Source organism: Ranitomeya variabilis, chromosome 1 (genome assembly GCF_051348905.1).
Source record: "Ranitomeya variabilis isolate aRanVar5 chromosome 1, aRanVar5.hap1, whole genome shotgun sequence".
Taxonomy (NCBI): Eukaryota; Metazoa; Chordata; class Amphibia; order Anura; family Dendrobatidae; genus Ranitomeya; species Ranitomeya variabilis.
In genome coordinates, this window is record NC_135232.1 from 428363389 (window position 1) to 428384076 (window position 20688).

Here is a 20688-nt window from a genome sequence, read left to right on the forward strand (position 1 = left end):
TACTAATCACATGATGTCATAGACCTAATGGAAAAGAGAAGAAGCATTTGGGTAGAAAGGCAAAATGAGCAATTGTAAGTACACAGTAACATATAATATGATGAGTGCAATACATTAAGAGGACAAATTTTGATGGGAGGTGGGCTTCTATAATTAAGTTATTTAAAGACCATGGCATACCGGGTTTATAGTAGTAAAGAGAAAAAGAATAATTGACTGCATAGAAAAGATCTGTACACTTGGCCGAATATAAAGGGGTTTTCTGCTATAAAAAAGTGGACCCCAAATGCTTTTATATACCCAACATAACAAACAGGGCAGTAAATCCCACTCCCTGGGTCCAATGCCGACTCTCCATGTTTTGGCAGCTGTGGTAATGTCCTGTTGACCGCTCACATCACTACTGAAGCCAATCAATAATGTAAGAAGTCTTCCTCTGCCGAGCAACTGAGCTTAGAGATTGGCTGCAGCGGTGATGTGAGCTGTTCCCTTCAACAGGAAAAGCAGCAAAGACTAAGCTAAGAAGGGGACAGTACCTACACAAGCATTCGGTCAACAGGTGTAGACTATTAGATAGACCATTCAACCATTGGAGGATCTGTCGGATGCTCTGCCATTTTCTCCAGCTTTTCAGTTAAACCCAACTGACACCATTATGGTCAAAGGTTCTCTCTGACACGGTAGGTCTCAGACATGTGACGCATCATTTTCTTGCAAGAATTCCATTTTTCCAAAACAATATAATTGTTTTTAGCATTTTAATGCATTAAATACATCCCTGTCTTCTTACTAGCACATGATGCTGCGCACATACGTCAAGTAATACCTAGATAATTGCACACCTTCAGGCAAACATTATTCATTAGAGAAGCTCACTGCTACACTACTGTCATAGACCTGCCTACCATTGACCTCAATATCCCAGAGGTCTGGAAGCCAAAGATCTAATCAGGCTGTCCTTTTACTTCCTTATTGGCTGGAGCTTTGATTCTTCTCCATACAGTGACTAGTCAATGTTTTGCTAAAGAAGCGTTAACACCTGATGTGGAGTACAAAGGTTAGAGCAGAACAAGGAGTTGCTATGCTGAAGTCCTCCTTGCCCGTGTAATCCACAATACTGCGATCTACACAAACGCTTACATAGGAAGACTCATTCCCCAAAGGTAGGTGACCATCACACATTCCGGTGGGGTTATGCAGGGACAAGGCTATCCTGTGGGGCGATATAATGCCTGTCACTGTTCTCTAGTGGTCCAATACATCAGTAAATGCTGTCTCTTATGGCTATATGATAGTCTTGTTTTTGGCTTTCTATAAATCTGCCTTTAAAAAAAAATAATAATAATTAAACAGTATGTAATTCGATCATGGTGATGAGCCTATATAAATTGATAATTTCATTATGCATGGAGTGTCGCATAATCCAGGAAGTCTGCCGTAAAACGTGTCATTTATGGTCACCCAATCAATGAGGCTCATACTACAAAGAGAATATTACACTTTAGCCCCAATTCATCAATACTGACAATTTCTACGCCAGTCTTAATGAAGGCTGTGCTGGGGCTCGAGGAGCCAAATTCATTAAGAAGTAGACTGGAGGACATATCTTTCGACTGACACCACTTTTCTTGTCTAATGAACATGTCTATTGCGTGGAGTGACACCCCATCCTGGCCAAGCTGCACCAACTTTTACAGAAGATTGCAAACCTCACAAGGATGAAAAATGTAAAAAAGTTGCTACATTTTTGTGCAACTACGAGTTGAACAAAAATGTTTTGACATTTCACACATTCTGGCTAAAACGAAAGGGAGCCTTTGATTCAGGGCTTACCCTCCACAGGACCGAATGTAGATGCATGTTTATGGGAGAAGATTGCATTTCAGTTATACCATTATTCTTCTTTATGACTTTTTTGATCATCTTTTTTTTGGACTGTTCTTAAATCTTTTTAATGGTCATCATCATTTGGGTTATGATACGGGTCTGCTGTTTTACTTCAATTTTTACATAAAACAGCAAATATTAGTCCATTATTTTTTCATTATTTCACTTTTTTTTTTTTTTTTAAATGTTTTCCTTTAATTTCACCTTCAATCAGCCCCATACAGTAATACAGTTAACAATTAGCCCCATATAGTAATTCTATCCCCCATCCTTTAATAATGTACCAATTATGTAATAAATCTCCATTCCTGTAATAATGTCCTCATCTTGGTCCCATCTTACAGGTAGTCTTCCCATCCTTGTCCCCTTCTTGTAACAATGTTCGCCATTTTGCTGCTCTTTACATACACATAAAAAAATTCTTCTCACCTGACCTCGCTCCTGTGGCGAATAGAGACCTCTTCCTCCCTCACAGCCGAGGTGCTTAGCAATGGCGAGAGCTGGTCTCTGTGCCGCAATACATTTCAACTGAATGCGAGTCCAAGAACGCACATTCACTTGAAAAGAAGTGCTGAAATCAGTGGGCTCCAGGTTCACTGTCTCAGGAGCCTGAGGGCCGCATGTTTGAGAGCCCTGCAATAGATGGTTGGTTCGCCAATGTCTTCAGGCTCGGTAGAATAATTGTTAGACCGACCGTTATCTAATGTGCCTGAATAGGTTATGGCGGTGATCACATCTTGAGCCGACATTTTTGGAAGGTGACAAAGTAGCACGTAAAGAATAGGATACATCACCCATTTGCTCCCATTGTGAAAAAAACAACCCATATGGCTGTGTAGTACACGTTTTCCCCTATACACCTCTGTAGCGGAATTCGGATTAGTTTATGCAATCTCATATAGTAAAAAACTGAAAAAAATGACGTGGATGCATACAGGTATAATAAATGCCCAAATGACTCTTTTGCAATACTCTGGGAGCATAGGGGCCTATGGACATGTCAGAGCTATATAAACTTCTAGAAAAAAGCATCCTAACTGCAACAGCAAAAATAGGTAAACTCATAAAATATGGTGAAGATAGTAACCGAATCAGCATAAAGGTGAGACCTCGGTTATGTTGGCTTGTATATTCAAAAACAAGTCGGACACCGGTACAAGGCTTAGTCTACGTTCACATTTGCAGTCGGCGCCGCAGCGTCGGGCACCGCAGCGTCGCCGCATGCGTCATGCGCCCCTATATTTAACATGGGGGCGCATGGACATGCGTCGCACTTGCGTTTTGCGCCGCATGCTTCCCTGTGGCGCCCGCGTCCGGGCGCAGAGGACGCAGCAAGTTGCATTTTTGCTGCGTCCAAAATCAATGAAAAAAAGGACGCATGCGGCGCAAAACGCAGCGTTGTGCATGCGTTTTGCTGCGTTTTTGTTTGCGTTGTGCGTTGCGGCGCCGACGCTGCGGCGCACAACACAAATGTGAACGTAGCCTTAGCCAGCATGATTAACACTGGCGGCATTCACAAAGGCATGTACGTAATGGGTGCTATGCTCGATTACATACCAATCAGGCTTTAGCATTCATTAGTAGAAGAGTTCCAGACATATCTGCACTAACAGTTATTTTAATTGGTAGTTATGCCAATGCTTTATCCACAAAAGCAAGGCTGGAGAAATTCTACAAGCACTTTTTTGAGTATGGGACATTTTTTTCTGCTGCCAATTTGATTCAATAGAAATGTGTACCTAAATCCATATAAGGTGTGAACATACCCTTAGAGTTCACGACGTTCAAGAGGGTATGCTCCGCAACCTGCCAAAAAAGCACTCATTTATAAGTAAAAATGACTTGCTCTACATGTACACACACATCATATACACATCATACACACAAACACACACACACACAGTATATACATGCAATGCTTCAGGATACATTTTCAATTTGGAAGCCACTAGAAACGAAATAAAAGCTGCTGCTGGTGAAGACAAAAGCAGGAGTGCACAAAAAACGTCCAGAAAGATGCCCAAGAAAAGAGCTTCAGGACTAAAAGACGCCGGCGAGTCCGGAGGTATCTTCCTCCTACAAAGCTCGGCAGGTACGCCAGCGTCTAAGGACGTTGTTTCCACATACACAGGAGATGCTTAGTGGATGGCCAGAAGGCCACCATACAAATGACGTGGCTCTCAGTCAGTCCTTCGGCTGGTGCACAGGGGCTCTTGTTTGGCCAAGAGCTCCTGTGTTTTCTACGGGAGAGCTGTCGCCAGGCTCAGGTCTCTTCTCTAGTCTTTATTCGGAGGTGAGCAGATTAATGTCATATCCACAGCAGCTCACATAAGGCAGGTATCGCACACAAATCCTCCTCTAATGAACAGGACAGGTGTGTGATACCTTCCTCTAGTCTACCGATATGTGTAGACATGAGGTCACCGGCCCCATACACCTCCCGATGCACAAGTGAGAGGAGCAAAGTTAAATAGAGCCCATGATTGGTGACCAAACATCCCAGATTATGGTGACCGTACTTCCATGCATACTGAACGTCATTGTACTCATCAGCACATGTCCGGTTTACACAGGATTACGTGCTGCCAAGAACATGAGAGTCCTTAAGAATGCTTGTTCCCAATTATCCCCAGTGTAAGTGCATCGGAAGAGTACTGCACCGGAAGAAGTCAAGTAAGCAGTCTATTACATACATAGGTCTATAGGTCCTTTAGATCAAGATTTGCTTTTCGTGCAACTGTGTGAAAGGAGTAAGGGTAACACATTTACATATTACCCAAGCCTACAATGGACGTGGGGCTGGACCGTAAAAACACATTTCACATTGTTCTCCTCAGGACAGAAAGATGAAAACAATAATCCTTATGATTTGCTTGGGAAGCCTCTACAACCACGTTCGATGCCAAGACCCACAGGTAAGCCCCATTGTGAGAGACCCAGATAGGACTATGCATTGCTGCTTCGTGATAAACGTTCCTAATACACTGGAAGGCAGTGCTCACATGTCCAGTAATGATCCGGTAGAACAGATCCAGCAGCAATCCATAGACAATAAAGTTGTGGGAACACTGTGTCTGCCTCAAAACAACTGACTTTAACTGGATCTGTTTTCTTAAGGGTGCCTTACAAGCTTGTGGGTCTCTTCAGACCTTGTGTCCAGACCCCACCGCAATACAAGATTCGGGCCTATGCACCGACGGGGCCATAGACTATAATGGCGCCAGAAGAGTGAACACACGCTCTGCTGTGCATCATTTTTTAGCGTGTGCTACTGGGACAGACACTCTTCTTCCCCATGGGGAGTAACCAACATCACATAGCCCATAGGCGTGTTTTTCCAATGAAATGAATAGAAGGCTTATTACAAGAGCATGTGAATCGGGCGTTCATGTGGATTTTGGAACAGAATTGGCTTCAGAATTCATGCTAAAAAACGCTTTACAAGGCAGTGACCGAAAGCATAATTGGTCATCTGACAGGGACCTGACGAAGGAACGTGCACTACAGGGGCTATGCTGAGCATGTATTCTGTGTAACATTGTAAGGCAGGGGTGCTGCACATTAAAGGAAACCGGTCAGAAACTTACAATAGTATGATTGTGTAGCCCTGTTAAAGATATGCCAGTCAAGCTCTTTACGACCCCAAAAGCACTGCTCCAGGAGCACGAAATGGCTTTGTGAAGTTATGCCTGGAAGTGGCTGGTGACAAGGCTTCTCTGTAAGGGCTCGCTCACACAAGCCGATTTCCGTGGACTCGCAGAATAGAGAATTTTGTTCTCTTCGCACAGAGTGCACCGGTTCCCCCATCCGAGACAGCTGGATCACACTATGCTGGATCACACTATGCTGACACTGGGATCAAACTCTGATCAGAGTGTCATTAGCTTAATCGGCCCGATTCTCTCGGATGGGAGAATCTACGATCAGGTGAGCGAGCCCTCACTGTATTTTCTACTTCCTGGCTAATTAACAGGTAGGTTGCTCGGGTACACTGCCACTGACCTGTCAGTCAGCCAGGGCCGGGTGATACTAGGTGTGTAATACAGCCATTGGCTGACAAGGTAAAAACATCGTCACACCCCAATGCACTTCCAGACAACTTCAAACAAGATTTCTTACTGCTGGAGAAGTACTTATGGGCCGCCATAAAGGGATCAACTGGCTTATCTGTTAATGGTTTAGGGGGAGGTTTCAGACAAGTTCTCATTAACAATGCAATAAAAAATGGAAAATGTTAGTTTATTTGTATCAATTAACAAAATGCAAAGTGAACGAACAAAAGAGAAATCTAAATCATATCAGTATTTGGGATGATCAGTTCACCCTTTGCCTTCCAAATATCTTGGAGGACTAACCACAGATCTTCTGTTCTGATTTGCCTTAGATTTCTCTTTATTCACTTTGCATTTTGTTAATTGTTGAATATCAACTATTAACACCTGTATTTTTTAAACCATTTTTTCCCACACCTGCCTAGAATTTCTGCATGGTACTGTATGACTTGTATGTACTTATGTCAATTTTAATCAAATATGATAGTAAAGTCTATAACAATTTTTTAGTCCACTTACTTTTATTTCTTGTTCCCCATGACACCGTAAGTGATGAAAATACTCAGCAGATATCCAAGACAAAGCCTAAGTACGATTTCTGCAGTGGATTCCACTTCAAATTCAGAGCAGATTTTCCCCAAGAGTAATTTATCAGGAGAATGTGCTCTTAACCCCTTTACCCCCAAAGGATGTTTGCACGTTAATGACAGGGCCAATTTTTACAATTCTGACCACTGTCCCTTTATGAGGTTATAACTCTGGAACGCTTCAACGGATCCCGGTGATTCTGACATTGTTTTCTCTTGACATATTGTACTTCATTATAGTGGTAACATTTCTTTGATATTACCTGCGTTTATTTGTGGAAAAAATGGAAATTTGGCGAAAATTTTGAAAATTTAGCAATGTTCCAACTTTGAATTTTTATACAATTAAATCACAGAGATATGTCACACAAAATACTTAATAAGTAACATTTCCCACATGTCTACTTTACATCAGCACAATTTTGGAACCAAAATTTTTTTTTTGTTAGGGAGTTATAAGGGTTAAAAGTTGACCAGCAATTTCTCATTTTTACAACACCATTTTTTTTAGGGACATCTCATTTGAAATCATTTTGAGGGGTCTATATGATGGAAAATACCCAAGTGTGACACCATTCTTAAAACTGCACCCCTCAAGGTGCTCAAAACCACATTCATGAAGTTTATTAACCCTTCAGGTGTTTCACAGGAATTTTTAAATAAAAATGAACATTTAACTTTTTTTACACAAAAAATTTACTTCAGTTCCAATTTGTTCTATTTTACAAAGGGTAACAGGAGAAAATGGACCCCAAAAGTTGTTGCACAATTTGTCCTGAGTACGCCGATACCCAAAATGTGGGGGTAAACCACTGTTTGGGCGCATGGCAGAGCTTGGAAGCGAAGGAGCGCCATTTGACTTTTCAATGCAAAATTGACTGGAATTCAGATGGGACGCCATGTTGCGATTGGAGAGCCCCTGATGCGCCTAAACATTGAAACCCCCCACAAGTGACACCATTTTGGAAAGTAGACCCCCTAAGGAACTTATCTAGATGTGTGATGAGCACTTTGACCCATTAAGTGATTCACAGAAGTTTATAATGCAGAGCCGTAAAAATAAAAAATCATATTTTTTCACAAAAATGATTTTTTTCGCCCCCAATTCTTTATTTTCCAAGGGTAAGAGAAGAAATTGGACACCAAAAGTTGTTGTCCAATTTGTCCTGAGTACGCTGATACCTCATATGTGGGGGTAAACCACTGTTTGGGCGCATGGCAGAGCTCGGAAGGGAAGGAGCGCCATTTGACTTTTCAATGCAAAATTGACTGGAATTGAGATGGGACGCCATGTTGCGTTTGGAGAGCCACTGATGTGCCTAAATATTGAAACCCCCCACAAGTGACACCATTTTGGAAAGTAGACCACCTAAGGAACTCATCTAGATGTGTTGTGAGAGCTTTGAACCCCCAAGTGTTTCACTACAGTTTATAACGCAGAGCCGTGAAAATAAAAATTCTTTTTTTCCCCAGAAAAATAATTTTTTAGCCCCCAGTTTTGTATTTTCCCAAGGGTAACAGGAGAAATTGGACCCCAAAAGTTGTTGTCCAATTTGTCCTGAGTACGCTGATACCCCATATGTGGGGGGGGGGGGGGGGGAACCACCGTTTGGGCGCATGGGAGAGCTCGGAAGGGAAGGAGCGCCATTTGGAATGCAGACTTAGATGGAATGGTCTGCAGGCGTCACGTTGCATTTGCAGAGCCCCTAATGTACCTAAACCGTAAAAAAAACCCCACAAGTGACCCCATAATGGAAACTAGACCCCCCCCAAGGAACGTATCTAGATGTGTTGTGAGAACTTTGAACCCCCAAGTGTTTCACTACAGTTTAATAAAAAATCCTTTTTTTTTTTTCCACAAAAAATATTTTTTAGCCCCCAGTTTTGGATTTTTCCAAGGGAAACAGTGTAAATTGAACCCCAAAAGTTGTTGTCCAATGTGTCCTGAGTACGCTGATACCCCATATGTTGGGGTAAACCCCTGTTTGTGCGCACGGGAGAGCTCGGAAGGGAAGGAGCACTGTTTTACTTTTTCAACGCAGAATTGGCTGGAATTGAGATCGGACGCAATGTCGCATTTGGAGAGCCCCTGATGTGCCTAAACAGTGGAAACCCCCCAATTATAACTGAAACCCTAATCCAAACACACCCCTAACCCTAATCTCAACTGTAACCCTAACCACACCCCTAACCCTGACACACCCCTAACCCTAATCCCAACCCTATTCCCAACTGTAAATGTAATCCAACCCCTAACGCTAACTTTATCCCCAACCCTAACTTTATCCCCAACCCTAACCCTAACTGTAGCCCTAATCCTAGCCCCAACCCTAACCCTAGCCCTAACCCTAGCCCTTATGGGACTATGTAAATAAATACATTTTTTAATTTTTTTTATTTTTCGTAACTAAGGGGGTGATGAAGGGGGGGGGGGGGTTTGTTTTACTATTTATAGCGGGTTTTCTAGCGGATTTTTATGATTGGCAGCCGTCACACACTAAAAGATGCTTTTTATTGCAAAAAATGTTTTTTGCGTTACCACATTTTGAGAGCTATAATTTTTCCATATTTTGGTCCACAGAGTCATGTGAGGTCTTGTTTTTTGCGGGACGAGTTGGCGTTTTTATTGGTAAAATTTTCGGTACGTGACATTTTTTGATCCCTTGTTATTCCGATTTTTGTGAGGCAGAATGACCAAAAACCAGCTATTCATGAATTTCTTTTGGGGATGGGGGGCGCTTATACCGTTCCGCGTTTGGTAAAATGGATAAAGCAGTTTTATTCTTTGGGTCAGTACGATTACAGCGATATCTCATTTATATCATTTTTTTATGTTTTGGCGCTTTTATACGATAAAAAATATTTTGTAGAAAAATAATTATTTTTGCATCGCTTTATTCTGAGGACTATAACTTTTTTATTTTTTCGCTGATTATGCAGTATGGCGGCTAGTTTTTTGCGGGACAAGATGACCTTTTCAGCGGTACAATGGTTATTTATTTCTGTCTTTTTGATCGCATGTTATTCCACTTTTTGTTCGGCGGTATGATAATAAAGCGTTGTTTTTTGCCTCTTTTTTTTACGGTGTTCACTGAAGGGGTTAACTAGTGGGACAGTTTTATAGGTCGCGTCGTTACGGACGCGGCGATACTAAATATGTGTACTTTTATTGTTTTTTTATTTTTATTTAGCTAAAGGAATGTAAACAATATTTTTTTTTATTATTATTTAGGAATTTTTTTTTTTTACATTTTTACTTTGCCCCAGGGGGGGACATCACAGTAAAGTGACAGATCGCCGATCTGACACTTTGCTGTGCACTGTGTCAGATCGGCGATCACACAGCACAGCAGGGAGGCTTCCCGGCGCATGCTCCGAGCAGGCGCTGTGAAGCCACTTCCCTGCAGGACCCGGAAGTAGCCCCGCGTCCATTTTGGATCCGGGGACTGCAGGGAGGAGATGCTCGGTACAAGGTGAGCACATCGCCTTGTACCGATCGTCTCAGGGAAGCACGCAGGGAGCCCCCTCCTAGCGCGATGCTTCCCTATACCGCCGGAACACTGAGATCATGTTTGATCGCAGTGTGCCGGGGGTTAATGTGCCGGGGGCGGTCCGTGACCGCTCCTGGCACATAGTGCCGGATGTCAGCTGCGATAGTCAACTGACACCCGGCCGCGATCGCGCTGGACGTACTATTCCGTCCTTGGGAAGTAGGGCCCACCCCACATGGACGGAATAGTACGTCCGATGACAGAAAGGGGTTAAAAAGCATAGTCCTTAGTCTGAATGGCATATTTATAATGAACTGTCCAGAAACCAGGCCCAATAGTCACTGTGTGATTATCAGAAGAAGACACTACTGGAGCACACTACGACACTTACCAAAGCCTTGGCTCATTCTACATCGCAGCTCACTTCTTTAAAGTGGATCTGTCAGCAAGATTTCACCCCCAAAACTATTTTTATCTGCATGTAGCTATTTCCGAGACAAGACCAGCAATATTTTTACACGGCCAGATTATTACTCAGTTACTAAGAAATCAGTGTTAGAATTGTTATGCAAATGAGGCCGAAGAACTATGGTAGATCTGAAGCTTTTGCCACTCCAGCTCTATTCCCCAAGCAGTGTCGGCTTGATTCCCTTGTCTAAAGTCACACAAGCAGTAAACAGGGCAGGAAATAGAGCTGGAGTGACAGAGGCTTCAGAATAGTTCTTCAGTCTCATTTGCATATTAAACCAAAGGCTGATTTCTCAGTAACTGAGGAACGGACTGGCCATGTAAAGGTATTGCTGGACTTGACTCTGAAAGAACTAAGTGATCATATAGTTTTGGGGGGTGAAATCCTGATGACAAATTCCCTTTAACATATGGTATCTATCTTTGTAGTAAGCAATGTTAAGGAAATCTGCTACAGTGGCAGATCTGGCTGCATGCTTAAAGGTGTTGGCCACTTTTGAGGGACAATTTCTTTTCTCTTACATAAATGCATGTATTATCATTTTAGAAATTGGGTTTCATTTAAAATTTGGAGAGTTGCGTCTATGGCTTCTGTGTCGTAAAGGTGAATGTGTAGAAACAAAGAGCCTATAAAAGTCAAACAGGGCACATTTTAGATGAAACTGAATTATTTCTAGCCTCAAATACACTGGGGAGATTGCATTCATAGATACTTGGACAACCCCTTCTCACTCTGAACGTTTCACACCTCCAGTGCCGCTGCTGTTCAGACAGTGTTGGCATTCACATCCCTGGGGCGGTTGTTACGTCACATGAGCGCTGCACCCAGAAAGCACTGGCGTCACTGTCCCCTCCTTCAGACAAATAAGTAATGTTGAGGAACTGAGAAGGGGTTGTTCTAGTTGTGGACAACTTCTTTAATAATTATTAAAATGAACTAAGTAAAGGTAATCTATCAGCAGGTATTTGCTATTTAATTCGAGAGACGCATAGTATAGTAACTGAGAGCATCATTTCATGGATGTGTCACGTATTAGGCCGTGTGCGGTAGTTTCAATACAATCAGTGTTTTATCAGCAGGAGATTATCACTACTAGACTACATGTCTTGTGCAAGCTAGTCAGGCTAATCTGTGTAACCACACCCCCACCACTGATTGGCAGCCTGCTGATAATTCACAGGAAGCTGCCAATCAGGTGTGGGCGGGGTTATACACAGCTCAGGACTCTGACCATTGTAGCCAGAAAGAGGCATGAACATGTAGCCAATGAGTATCCGAAGACATGATTGGGTTACTTAAAGGGGACTGGACACCAGGAATAACGCTGTTAACCAGCAAATATGCGGTTAATTTGCAGGTTAATAGTGTTGTGATGCTGGCCAGAATGCAGCAGGGAGAAAAGTCACCGCTCTGACTATAGCGGAGGGGCCGCTGTACCCGCGTCCCAGGCCCTTACTGACAGCCGGCCACAATGTAGAGCCAGTTAACCTACAGATTAACCCCATATCTCCAGGTTAACAGCGTTGTTTCTGGTGACTGGTTCCCTTTAATGAAGGTTGTTTGGCAACAGGGAGTTTAAAAAAAAAATTCTGGGCTAATCCTTTTAATGCTTATTTCTTGGTATTTTCTATCTACAGGAAGAGAACCGGTCTGGGACAAATCTCACAAATATACCTAAAATGAATTCAACAGACACAAGAATACTAAATTTAAGTCAAAATGGGATTTCCTTAAGTACAGATGATCAGAAATCCCTGGCGACTTATGTGAACCTGACAGAGCTGGACCTCGGGCAGAATGCCATTACTACGCTCCTAAACCAATACTTTACTGCACTAGCAACGCTCGAGGTGCTAATCCTAAAAAACAACCAGATCACGTCTGTTGAAGAAACGGCACTGGCTGGGCTGAAAAATCTGAAGATTCTGGATCTTAGCTTCAACCTTATCACTCAGCTACCTGCGAACATCCAGATACCGTCAGCGGACCTACACACCTTCAACCTCCAGAACAACAGCTTGAGCAACTTGGTCATCAAAGAGGCGCTAAAAGACTTGAAGAGCCCACTGAAGCTAACACTTAGCGGGAATCCATGGAACTGTACCTGCTCCCTCATCAGCCTAGCATTGTGGTTAGATACCAACACAGTCGTTCTTGGTAAGGAGATTACACGGAACTATACCGGGAACGCGCACAATTTATGATAACTGCGCCTATAGGGCTCCAAAGCCATACACGGGCCAAAATACTGTCCTATGGGCCTCCATCCGGCCCATATATATTAACATACCACAGAAAGTATGGAATCAGTAGACCACTCTATTCCATACAGTACAAAATAATACGTTAAGCATGAGTGTGTGTGTTTTTTTTTGTTTTTTGATTTTTAACATGGGTTCCCTGATGACAAGTCTGTAACATGGATACGTCAAAGGCCGTTCATATCTCTATTAAAGGGATGCCATTATAGCCTATAGGTGGCAAATGCCTTAAAAAGGAATGACCATTTGTGACATTTATAACCCAGTGGCTAGAACGGCAACTGTGTGACTAGTGCGTCATCACCTGGATGCACTAATGAAAATTAGCTCTCCTCCAGAAGGAAGAAAGTATGAGATCAGTTTCCATAGACTAGGTTCACACTAGGGTTGGGAGTTCTGTTTCAGTATTCCTCCAAAACAACAAAAAAATTGAACTCTGGCAAGAAATGGCTCTCTTCTAAGACAGACATAAATGCTACCAGACAGACCCCATTAACAGCAATGGAGTCTGATCCGTCTCTAATCTGGTGGCTGCCATCTGAACCAAACAGTTTTCTGATAAAAATGAGGCAAGTTGTGATGGAGCCGCTACAAGTGTAAACCTAGCCAAAGCTGATAGGGTGCTTTGGTCAACATTCTTACAATCTATAGATGCAGCTTCACTCTGTATGAAGAGTGAAGCTTCACAGTCCCATGTAAAGTCTGTATCAGAGCTCACCCAACTATTTCCTTGCTATTTCCACTTGTATATCAAAACGATCTGGGTAAGATGACTGAATGGGCAAACACTTTACAAATGAGATTTAATATAGATAAATGTAAAGTAATGCACCTAGGGAGGAGTAATCCTATTGCTGCATATACATTAAATGGGAGTATACTCGGGACTACAGATCAAGAGAAGGACTTGGGTATTCTGGTTACAAGTAAGCTGAGCAGCAGTACTCAATGTCAAGCAGCAGCCGCAAAAACAAACAAGATATTAGGATGTATAAAAAGAGATAAAATCCTGTGATCCCAACATATTATTATTATCCCTTTATAAATCACTAGTGAGGTCATGTCTAGAATATGGGATCCAGTTTTGGGCTCCACATTTTTAAAAGGATATTCAGAAGTTAGAGACAGTTCAACGACGGGCAACTAGATTATTACAAGGGATGGAAGACCTCCCATATGAGGAGAGGTTGGAAAAGTTGGACTTGTTTAGCTTAGAAAAAAATACACCTCTGAGGAGATCTCATTTACATGTATAAATGTATGTGTGGCCAGTACAAAACACTGGCACATGACTTGTTCCTTCCAAGGACTGTCCTGAGGACTAGAGGGCACTCATTACTTGTGGAAGAAAAGCTAAACAGGAAAGGGTTCTTTACAGTTAGAGCAGTAAGACTGTGGAATGCCGACCACAGGAGGTAGTAATGGCAGACACTATAACAGCTTTTAATAAAGGGCTGGACGATTTCCTCAGTACACATAACATTTTGTGGGTTATAGTTAAATTAGTGACGATATGTACAATTGGGGGAGAAAGCTTGAACTTCATGGACCTAGGACTTTTGTAAATGATGTAAAGTGCCTTTATATTTTTCTTAGACTAATATTACATTGTTGTGTTCCTTTCTTTGCAGAAAATGAAGATAGCACGTTGTGTGTGGCACCAAACAACATGATAAACTATAAAGTAGGAGCAGTCAGCAAAGCACAGGGAACTCTATTAAATTGCAGTGGCAGCGGTAACGTGTCATCATCCACAGCGCCAATCCTCTCCGCTGACAACTCCTCCTCTCCGGTGACAACGCCTGTCAATGGAACCAACACTACATCAACAAAAGGTAGGCCAATACATTCTAACACTCATGCATCCAATATATATCTGTATATATGTATCTGATGTAGCTAAATATTCTAGCTTGTACAGCCCATTGAAGTTACAAGTCCTCTCGATCACCTTTACCACCATGTATGTTTGGAAATCGGACATTTAACATCACATGAGGGGGGATAAAAACCTAAATGCCTACAAAAAGGTTGCCTCCACTTCTGCGCAAACATAAAGGGTGTGTACCAAGTATATAAGTTATGTCTTATGAATAGGATAGGGGATAACTAATATATCAGCTGGGGGTTCCAGGCTCGGACCCCCACCCATCAGTTATTCCCTATTTTATCGGAGAACAGAGATCTGCAGAGCTCAGTCTTAGAGGTGGAGCTCCATTCTTTTTCTATGGCTATTTCCGAGAGCTGTAGTCTGCCGCCACTGGCGGTCCAATGGAGGATGAATAGAGTAAAGGGAAGCATGCTCCACATCTGAGCCATTCAGACCCCGCTCTGCAGAGATCCGTTGAGGTATCAATGGTCAGACCCCAGAAATCAATACGTTTTGCCCCTATGACTAATGTGGGACAGGTTTCTGCGTTTTACTCCTGAAAATGATCCATCTGAGGAGTAATCGTTAGTGACATGTACCACATTTCCATGCTTTTTACTCAGGACATTAAAGGTACCTTCACACGAAACGACATTATAACGATATCGCTAGCAATCCGTGACGTTGCAGCGTCCTCGCTAGCGATATCGTTTCGTTTGACACGCAGCAGCGATCAGGATCCTGCTGTGATGTCGCTGGTCGCTGAATAAAGTCCAGAACTTTATTTGGTCGTCCGATCGCTGTGTATCGTTGTGTTTGAAAGCAAAAGCAACGATACCAGCGATATTTTACACTGGTAACCAGGGTAAACATCGGGTTACTAAGCGCAGGGCCGCGCTTAGTTACCCGATGTTTACCCTGGTTACTAGCGTAAAATGTAAAAAAAACAAACAGCACATACTCACATTGCGTCCCCTGCAGTCTGCTTCCTCCTCTGACTCAGCGCCGCAAAGTGAAAGTGAAAGCAGCACAGCGGTGACGTCACCGCTCTGCTCTCACTGTACGGCGCTCAGTCAGTCAGGAAGTGGACGCAGGGGGACGTGAATGTAAGTATGTGCTGTTTGTTTTTTTTAGATTTTACGCTGGTAACCAGGGTAAACATCGGGTTACTAAGCGCGGCCCTGCGCTTAGTTACCCGATGTTTACCCTGGTTACCAGGGGACCTCGGCATAGTTGATCGCTGGAGAGCGGTCTGTGTGACAGCTCTCCAGCGACCAAACAGCGACGCTGCAGCGATCGACATCGTTGTCGCTATCGCTGCAGCGTCGCTTCGTGTGAAGGTACCTTTACACAGCGGCAATAAAGATAAGAAAGCAGGGAGCAGGTCACTGGGATGTTGGTCCTCCTGTGACACTACCCAAGTATAGCCATGAGGTCCTTGTGCACGGGCTGATGAGCGACAGAATGTACATTCATAGGAATGCTCCCTCCTGATTATGGCTGTGTGACTGATCCCATCCTTTTTGTGGGCATAAAAATCATCCAAAGTCGTCAGCACATAATCTTGTGCAATCGGGAGTTGTGCTGACAAGAAAAATGTATATTGATTGCACATTCATATCCATGGCCGCACAAGTGACTTCTTATACTGTCAATTGGAGATTTTTCTGGCCTTGTAAAAGGACCAGTAAAACAGACGTCCCCCAACTAAATAAATGTGCCTATCGGAAAATAAAGTCTTATTTTCTTTCTGATATATATATATATATATATATATATATATATATATATATATATATATATATATATTTATATATACATACATACATACATATATACTAGCTGATTCCAGCCAGCTAACACTCGGCACGCTCTTTGCTATCTAATTAACGCTGCTGGGTGTGGTAATGTGTGGGGACGCAGCCTCGTGTGGTAATGTGTGAGGACGGAGCCTTGTATAGTAATGTGTGGGGACACAGAGCCATGTGTGGGGACGGAGCCTCGTGTGGTAGGGGGACGGAGCCTCATGTGGTAATGTGTGGGGACGGAGCCTCGTGTGGTAATGTGTGGGGACAGAGCCTCGTGTGGTAATGTGTGGGGACAGAGCCTCGTGTGGCAATGTGTGAGGACGGAGCCTCGTGTGGTAATGTGTGAGGACGGAGCCTTGTATAGTAATGTGTGGGGACAGAGCCATGTGTGGGGACGGAGCCTCGTGTGGTAATGTGGGGGGACGGAGCCTCATGTGGTAATGTGTGGGGACGCAGCCTCGTGTGGTAACGCAGCCTCGTGTGGTAATGTGTGGGGACAGAGCCTCGTGTGGCAATGTGTGAGGACAGAGCCTCGTATGGTAATGTGTGGGGACGGAGCCTCGTGTGGTAATGTGTGGGGACGGAGCCTCACGTGGTAATGTGTGGGGACGGAGCCTCGTGTGGTAATGTGTGGGGACAGAGCCTCGTGTGGTAATGTGTGGGGACAGAGCCTCGTGTGGCAATGTGTGAGGACGGAGCCTCGTGTGGTAATGTGTGAGGACGGAGCCTTGTATAGTAATGTGTGGGGACAGAGCCATGTGTGGGGACGGAGCCTCGTGTGGTAATGTGGGGGGACGGAGCCTCATGTGGTAATGTGTGGGGACGCAGCCTCGTGTGGTAACGCAGCCTCGTGTGGTAATGTGTGGGGACAGAGCCTCGTGTGGCAATGTGTGAGGACAGAGCCTCGTATGGTAATGTGTGGGGACGGAGCCTCGTGTGGTAATGTGGAGGGACTGAGCCTCACGTGGTAATGTGGGGGGACGGAGCCTCGTGTGGTAATGTGGGGGGACGGAGCATCGTGTGGTAATGTGTGAGGACGGAGCCTCGTGTGGTAATGTGTGGGGACGGAGCCTCGTGTGGTAATGTGTGGGGGTGGGATTATGTGTGGTAATGTGGTGGGGGGCGGGATTATGTGTGGTAATGTGGTGGGGGCGGGATTATCTGTGGTAATGTGGTGGGTGGGCGGTATTGTGTGTGGTGATGTGGTGGGGGCGGGATTATGTGTGGTAATGTTGTGGGGGGGCGGGATTATGTGTGGTAATGTTGTGGGGGGGCGGGATTGTGTGTGGTAATGTGGTGGGGGCGGGATTATCTGTGGTAATGTGGTGGGGGGGATTATCTGTGGTAATGTGGGGGGCGGGATTATCTGTGGTAATGTGGTGGGGGGGCGGGATTGTGTGTGGTGGTGGGGGCGGGATTATGTGTGGTAATGTGGGGGTGGGATTATGTGTGGTGATGTGGTGGGGGGCAGGATTATGTGTGGTGATGTGGTGGGGGCGGGATTATGTGTGGTAATGTGTGGGGGTGGGATTATGTGTGGTAATGTGGTGGGGGCGGGATTATCTGTGGTAATGTGGTGGGGGGCAGGATTATGTGTGGTAATGTGGTGGGGGGCGGGAATATGTGGGGGGGGAATATGTGTGGTGATGGGGTGGGGGGGGGGGAATATGTGTGGTGATGGGGTGGGGGGGCGGGATTATGTGTGGTGATGGGGTGGGGGGGCGGGATTATGTGTGGTGATGGGGTGGGGGGGCGGGATTATGTGTGGTGATGGGGTGGGGGGGCGGGATTGTGTGTGGTGATGGGGTGGGGGGGCGGGATTGTGTGTGGTGATGGGGTGGGGGGGCGGGATTATGTGTGGTGATGGGGTGGGGGGGCGGGATTGTGTGTGGTGATAGGGTGGGGGGGCGGGATTGTGTGTGGTGATGGGGTGGGGGGGCGGGATTATGTGTGGTGATGGGGTAGGGGGGCGGGATTATGTGTGGTAATGTGGTGGGGGTGGGATTGTATGTGGTGGGAGTGGAGCTACTGTGCAGGGGGCGGGATTAGCGAGTAATTACGATGCCTCATATATATATATAGATATATATATTTATACAGTATATGTGTACATAGCACGGAGTCCCCATATAATCTCCAACTAACAGGTAATGCATAAAAAAATGGTACGTGTGAACATATCCTGAGCATGTCCAGATGACTAAAACACTTCAGAATTGATACAGGATATAAATTGTCGGAGTAGAGGACTACCCCTACGCAATAATCATGTTTCCCCCAAGTAAAACAATAACACTTGTACACACTTCTGGGGCGTGCCATCAGTGTCGGCACAGGCTCTCCAGGGGCATTCGTTACAGGAATTTCACAGGGATCAAGGGAAAGCCAGTGCCGACACCGCTGGAATGGTGCCCACACCGGAGGGGAGTATAGATGTTTTTATGTTTACGTGGGGGAAATATAGTGATTGAGAAGGGGTTGGCCGATTAGTTGACTTACAAGGGTCGAAAGAGCATCCAGGTCTCAGTAATATCATTCTTCCCCCCACAGGTAACAGCTGGAGATTTCTGGTTGGAGTTATTATCGTCGGGCTTGTTACCTCGTTACTGATATTACTGGCAGTCAAGTTCCCAAGATGGTATGACTTCATTCTCAGCTACCACCATCATCGTCTAAAAGAAGAAGATCCCTACATGTTTGAGGAGGAGTTCAATGTAGACATGGGCATCAATGACAGAAATCATGACGATGAAAACGTTGTGGTCTTCGAGCAAATGCACTCATTTGTGCAAGAAGATGATGGCTTTATAGAAGACAAGTACATTGATGAGCGGGACATAACAGACAGTTAAGCTTCACCTTCTGAGGCACATTTCTTCTTTACAGGAACGGTCCATAATGTCTGAAGCCAAACTTGCAGTAAATTACCTTGTGGCTCCATAATGGTGAAAACAAGAGTATCTGCTGTTAGATATGGTCTTCTTATGGTGACAGAGGTTGGTTCTCGTAGCTCCGAAATGTAGAAAACACATTGTCATATGATGCTTTAGTTCCGAAGAGGACCCATCATACTCCCCAACATTGCACCCTCAAATTCTTCATCAGTATATCCTAATATTCTGTGCCCTTACTGCTGCCCCTCTATTACCAGCACCAAATATGTCCCCAATGTGAATACGTACAGACTGGGCAGGAGCTGCATATTCAGTAGCTGGAGTGTCAGACTTCTTTGAGGTTGCTCAGAAGTGTGTCAAGAAGAAAGAGTCCAGCAAAATGTCAGAACAGCAAGTGTCTGGAAAGGAAGAAGACTGTACAAGACGCAGCCTCTGTGTAAAGGTGGCCATGACCTTTAGCTTGCAGTCAGAATAGACCGACTGCTAACAGTCGTATCATGGAGATACTAGCCATTGTATAGAGTAAGGAGACCATGTTGTAATTATGCAAGACTTTTTATTGCTTTATGACCAGTTTCCCCTTAAAATTTAGTATTTTTTAAAGTACAAGAAAATCAATACCGTAACATACGGATGATCATAATTCATTTAATTTAATCGTCAGAATCACAAGAGCCCGTATCATCAGAGCCATTATAGCCTTTAGTTAAATGCTATAATGCACAAACTGTATACACGTGTCATATTGGAAATAAAGTAACATCTGATGAGGTTTATTATCGAATGTTGCATCAACTATCCTCAATCCTATCCTAAAGCTACGATGTACACTGGCCGACAAATTGGGAACAAGTATTCTTAGTAACACTAGTTTCATGATAATCGTGCAGTGAGGCCATGTGCACACGTTCAGTATTTTTCGCGTTTTTTTCGCGTTTTTTCGCTATAAAAACGTGATAAAAACGCGAAAAAAACGCTTACATATGCCTCCTATTATTTTAAGTGTATTCCGCATTTTTTGTGCAAATGTAGCCTTTTTTTCCGCGAAAAAATCGCATCGCGGAAAAAAAAGCAACATGTTCATTAAAATGCGGAATTGCAGGGGATTCCGCACACCTAGGAGTCCATTGATCTGCTTACTTCCCGCACGGGGCTGTGCACACCATGCGGGAGGTAAGCAGATTATGTGCGGTTGGTACCCAGGGTGGAGGAGAGGAGACTGTCCTCCACGGACTGAGCACCATATAAGTGGCCAAAAAATAAGAATTAAAATAAAAAATAGCGATATACTCACCCTCGATGTCTTCCCGCCTCCACTGCACGCTGCCGTTCGGTTCCTGTAGCTGGTGTGCGGCGAAAGACCTGCCGA

General features: G+C 44.2%; 2 protein-coding genes across 7 annotated transcripts in view; one reads left to right on the forward strand and one right to left on the reverse strand.

Moving 5' to 3' along the window:
• The window catches only part of IFT74 (intraflagellar transport 74), a 190654-nt gene that overhangs the window by 114122 nt on the left and 55844 nt on the right, over nucleotides 1-20688 (reverse strand). The window lies entirely within an intron of this gene.
• LRRC19 (leucine rich repeat containing 19) lies at nucleotides 1009-20100 on the forward strand. The gene is made up of 5 exons (XM_077249286.1): nucleotides 1009-1163; nucleotides 4725-4802; nucleotides 12124-12643; nucleotides 14379-14582; nucleotides 18976-20100. Exons 2-5 carry the CDS (start codon nucleotides 4734-4736, stop codon nucleotides 19275-19277), a joined length of 1095 nt encoding a protein of 364 aa, XP_077105401.1. The 5' UTR covers nucleotides 1009-1163; nucleotides 4725-4733; the 3' UTR covers nucleotides 19278-20100.

Excerpts from the sequence above, each read along its gene's own strand:
- LRRC19 (XM_077249286.1), top strand. The coding sequence starts at position 4,734 with ATGAAAACAATAATCCTTATGATTTGCTTGGGAAGCCTCTACAACCAC. Across the intron at positions 12,644-14,378 it reads TACCAACACAGTCGTTCTTG|AAAATGAAGATAGCACGTTG; the intron begins GTAAGGAGATTA and ends CTTTCTTTGCAG. Across the intron at positions 14,583-18,975 it reads CAACACTACATCAACAAAAG|GTAACAGCTGGAGATTTCTG; the intron begins GTAGGCCAATAC and ends TTCCCCCCACAG.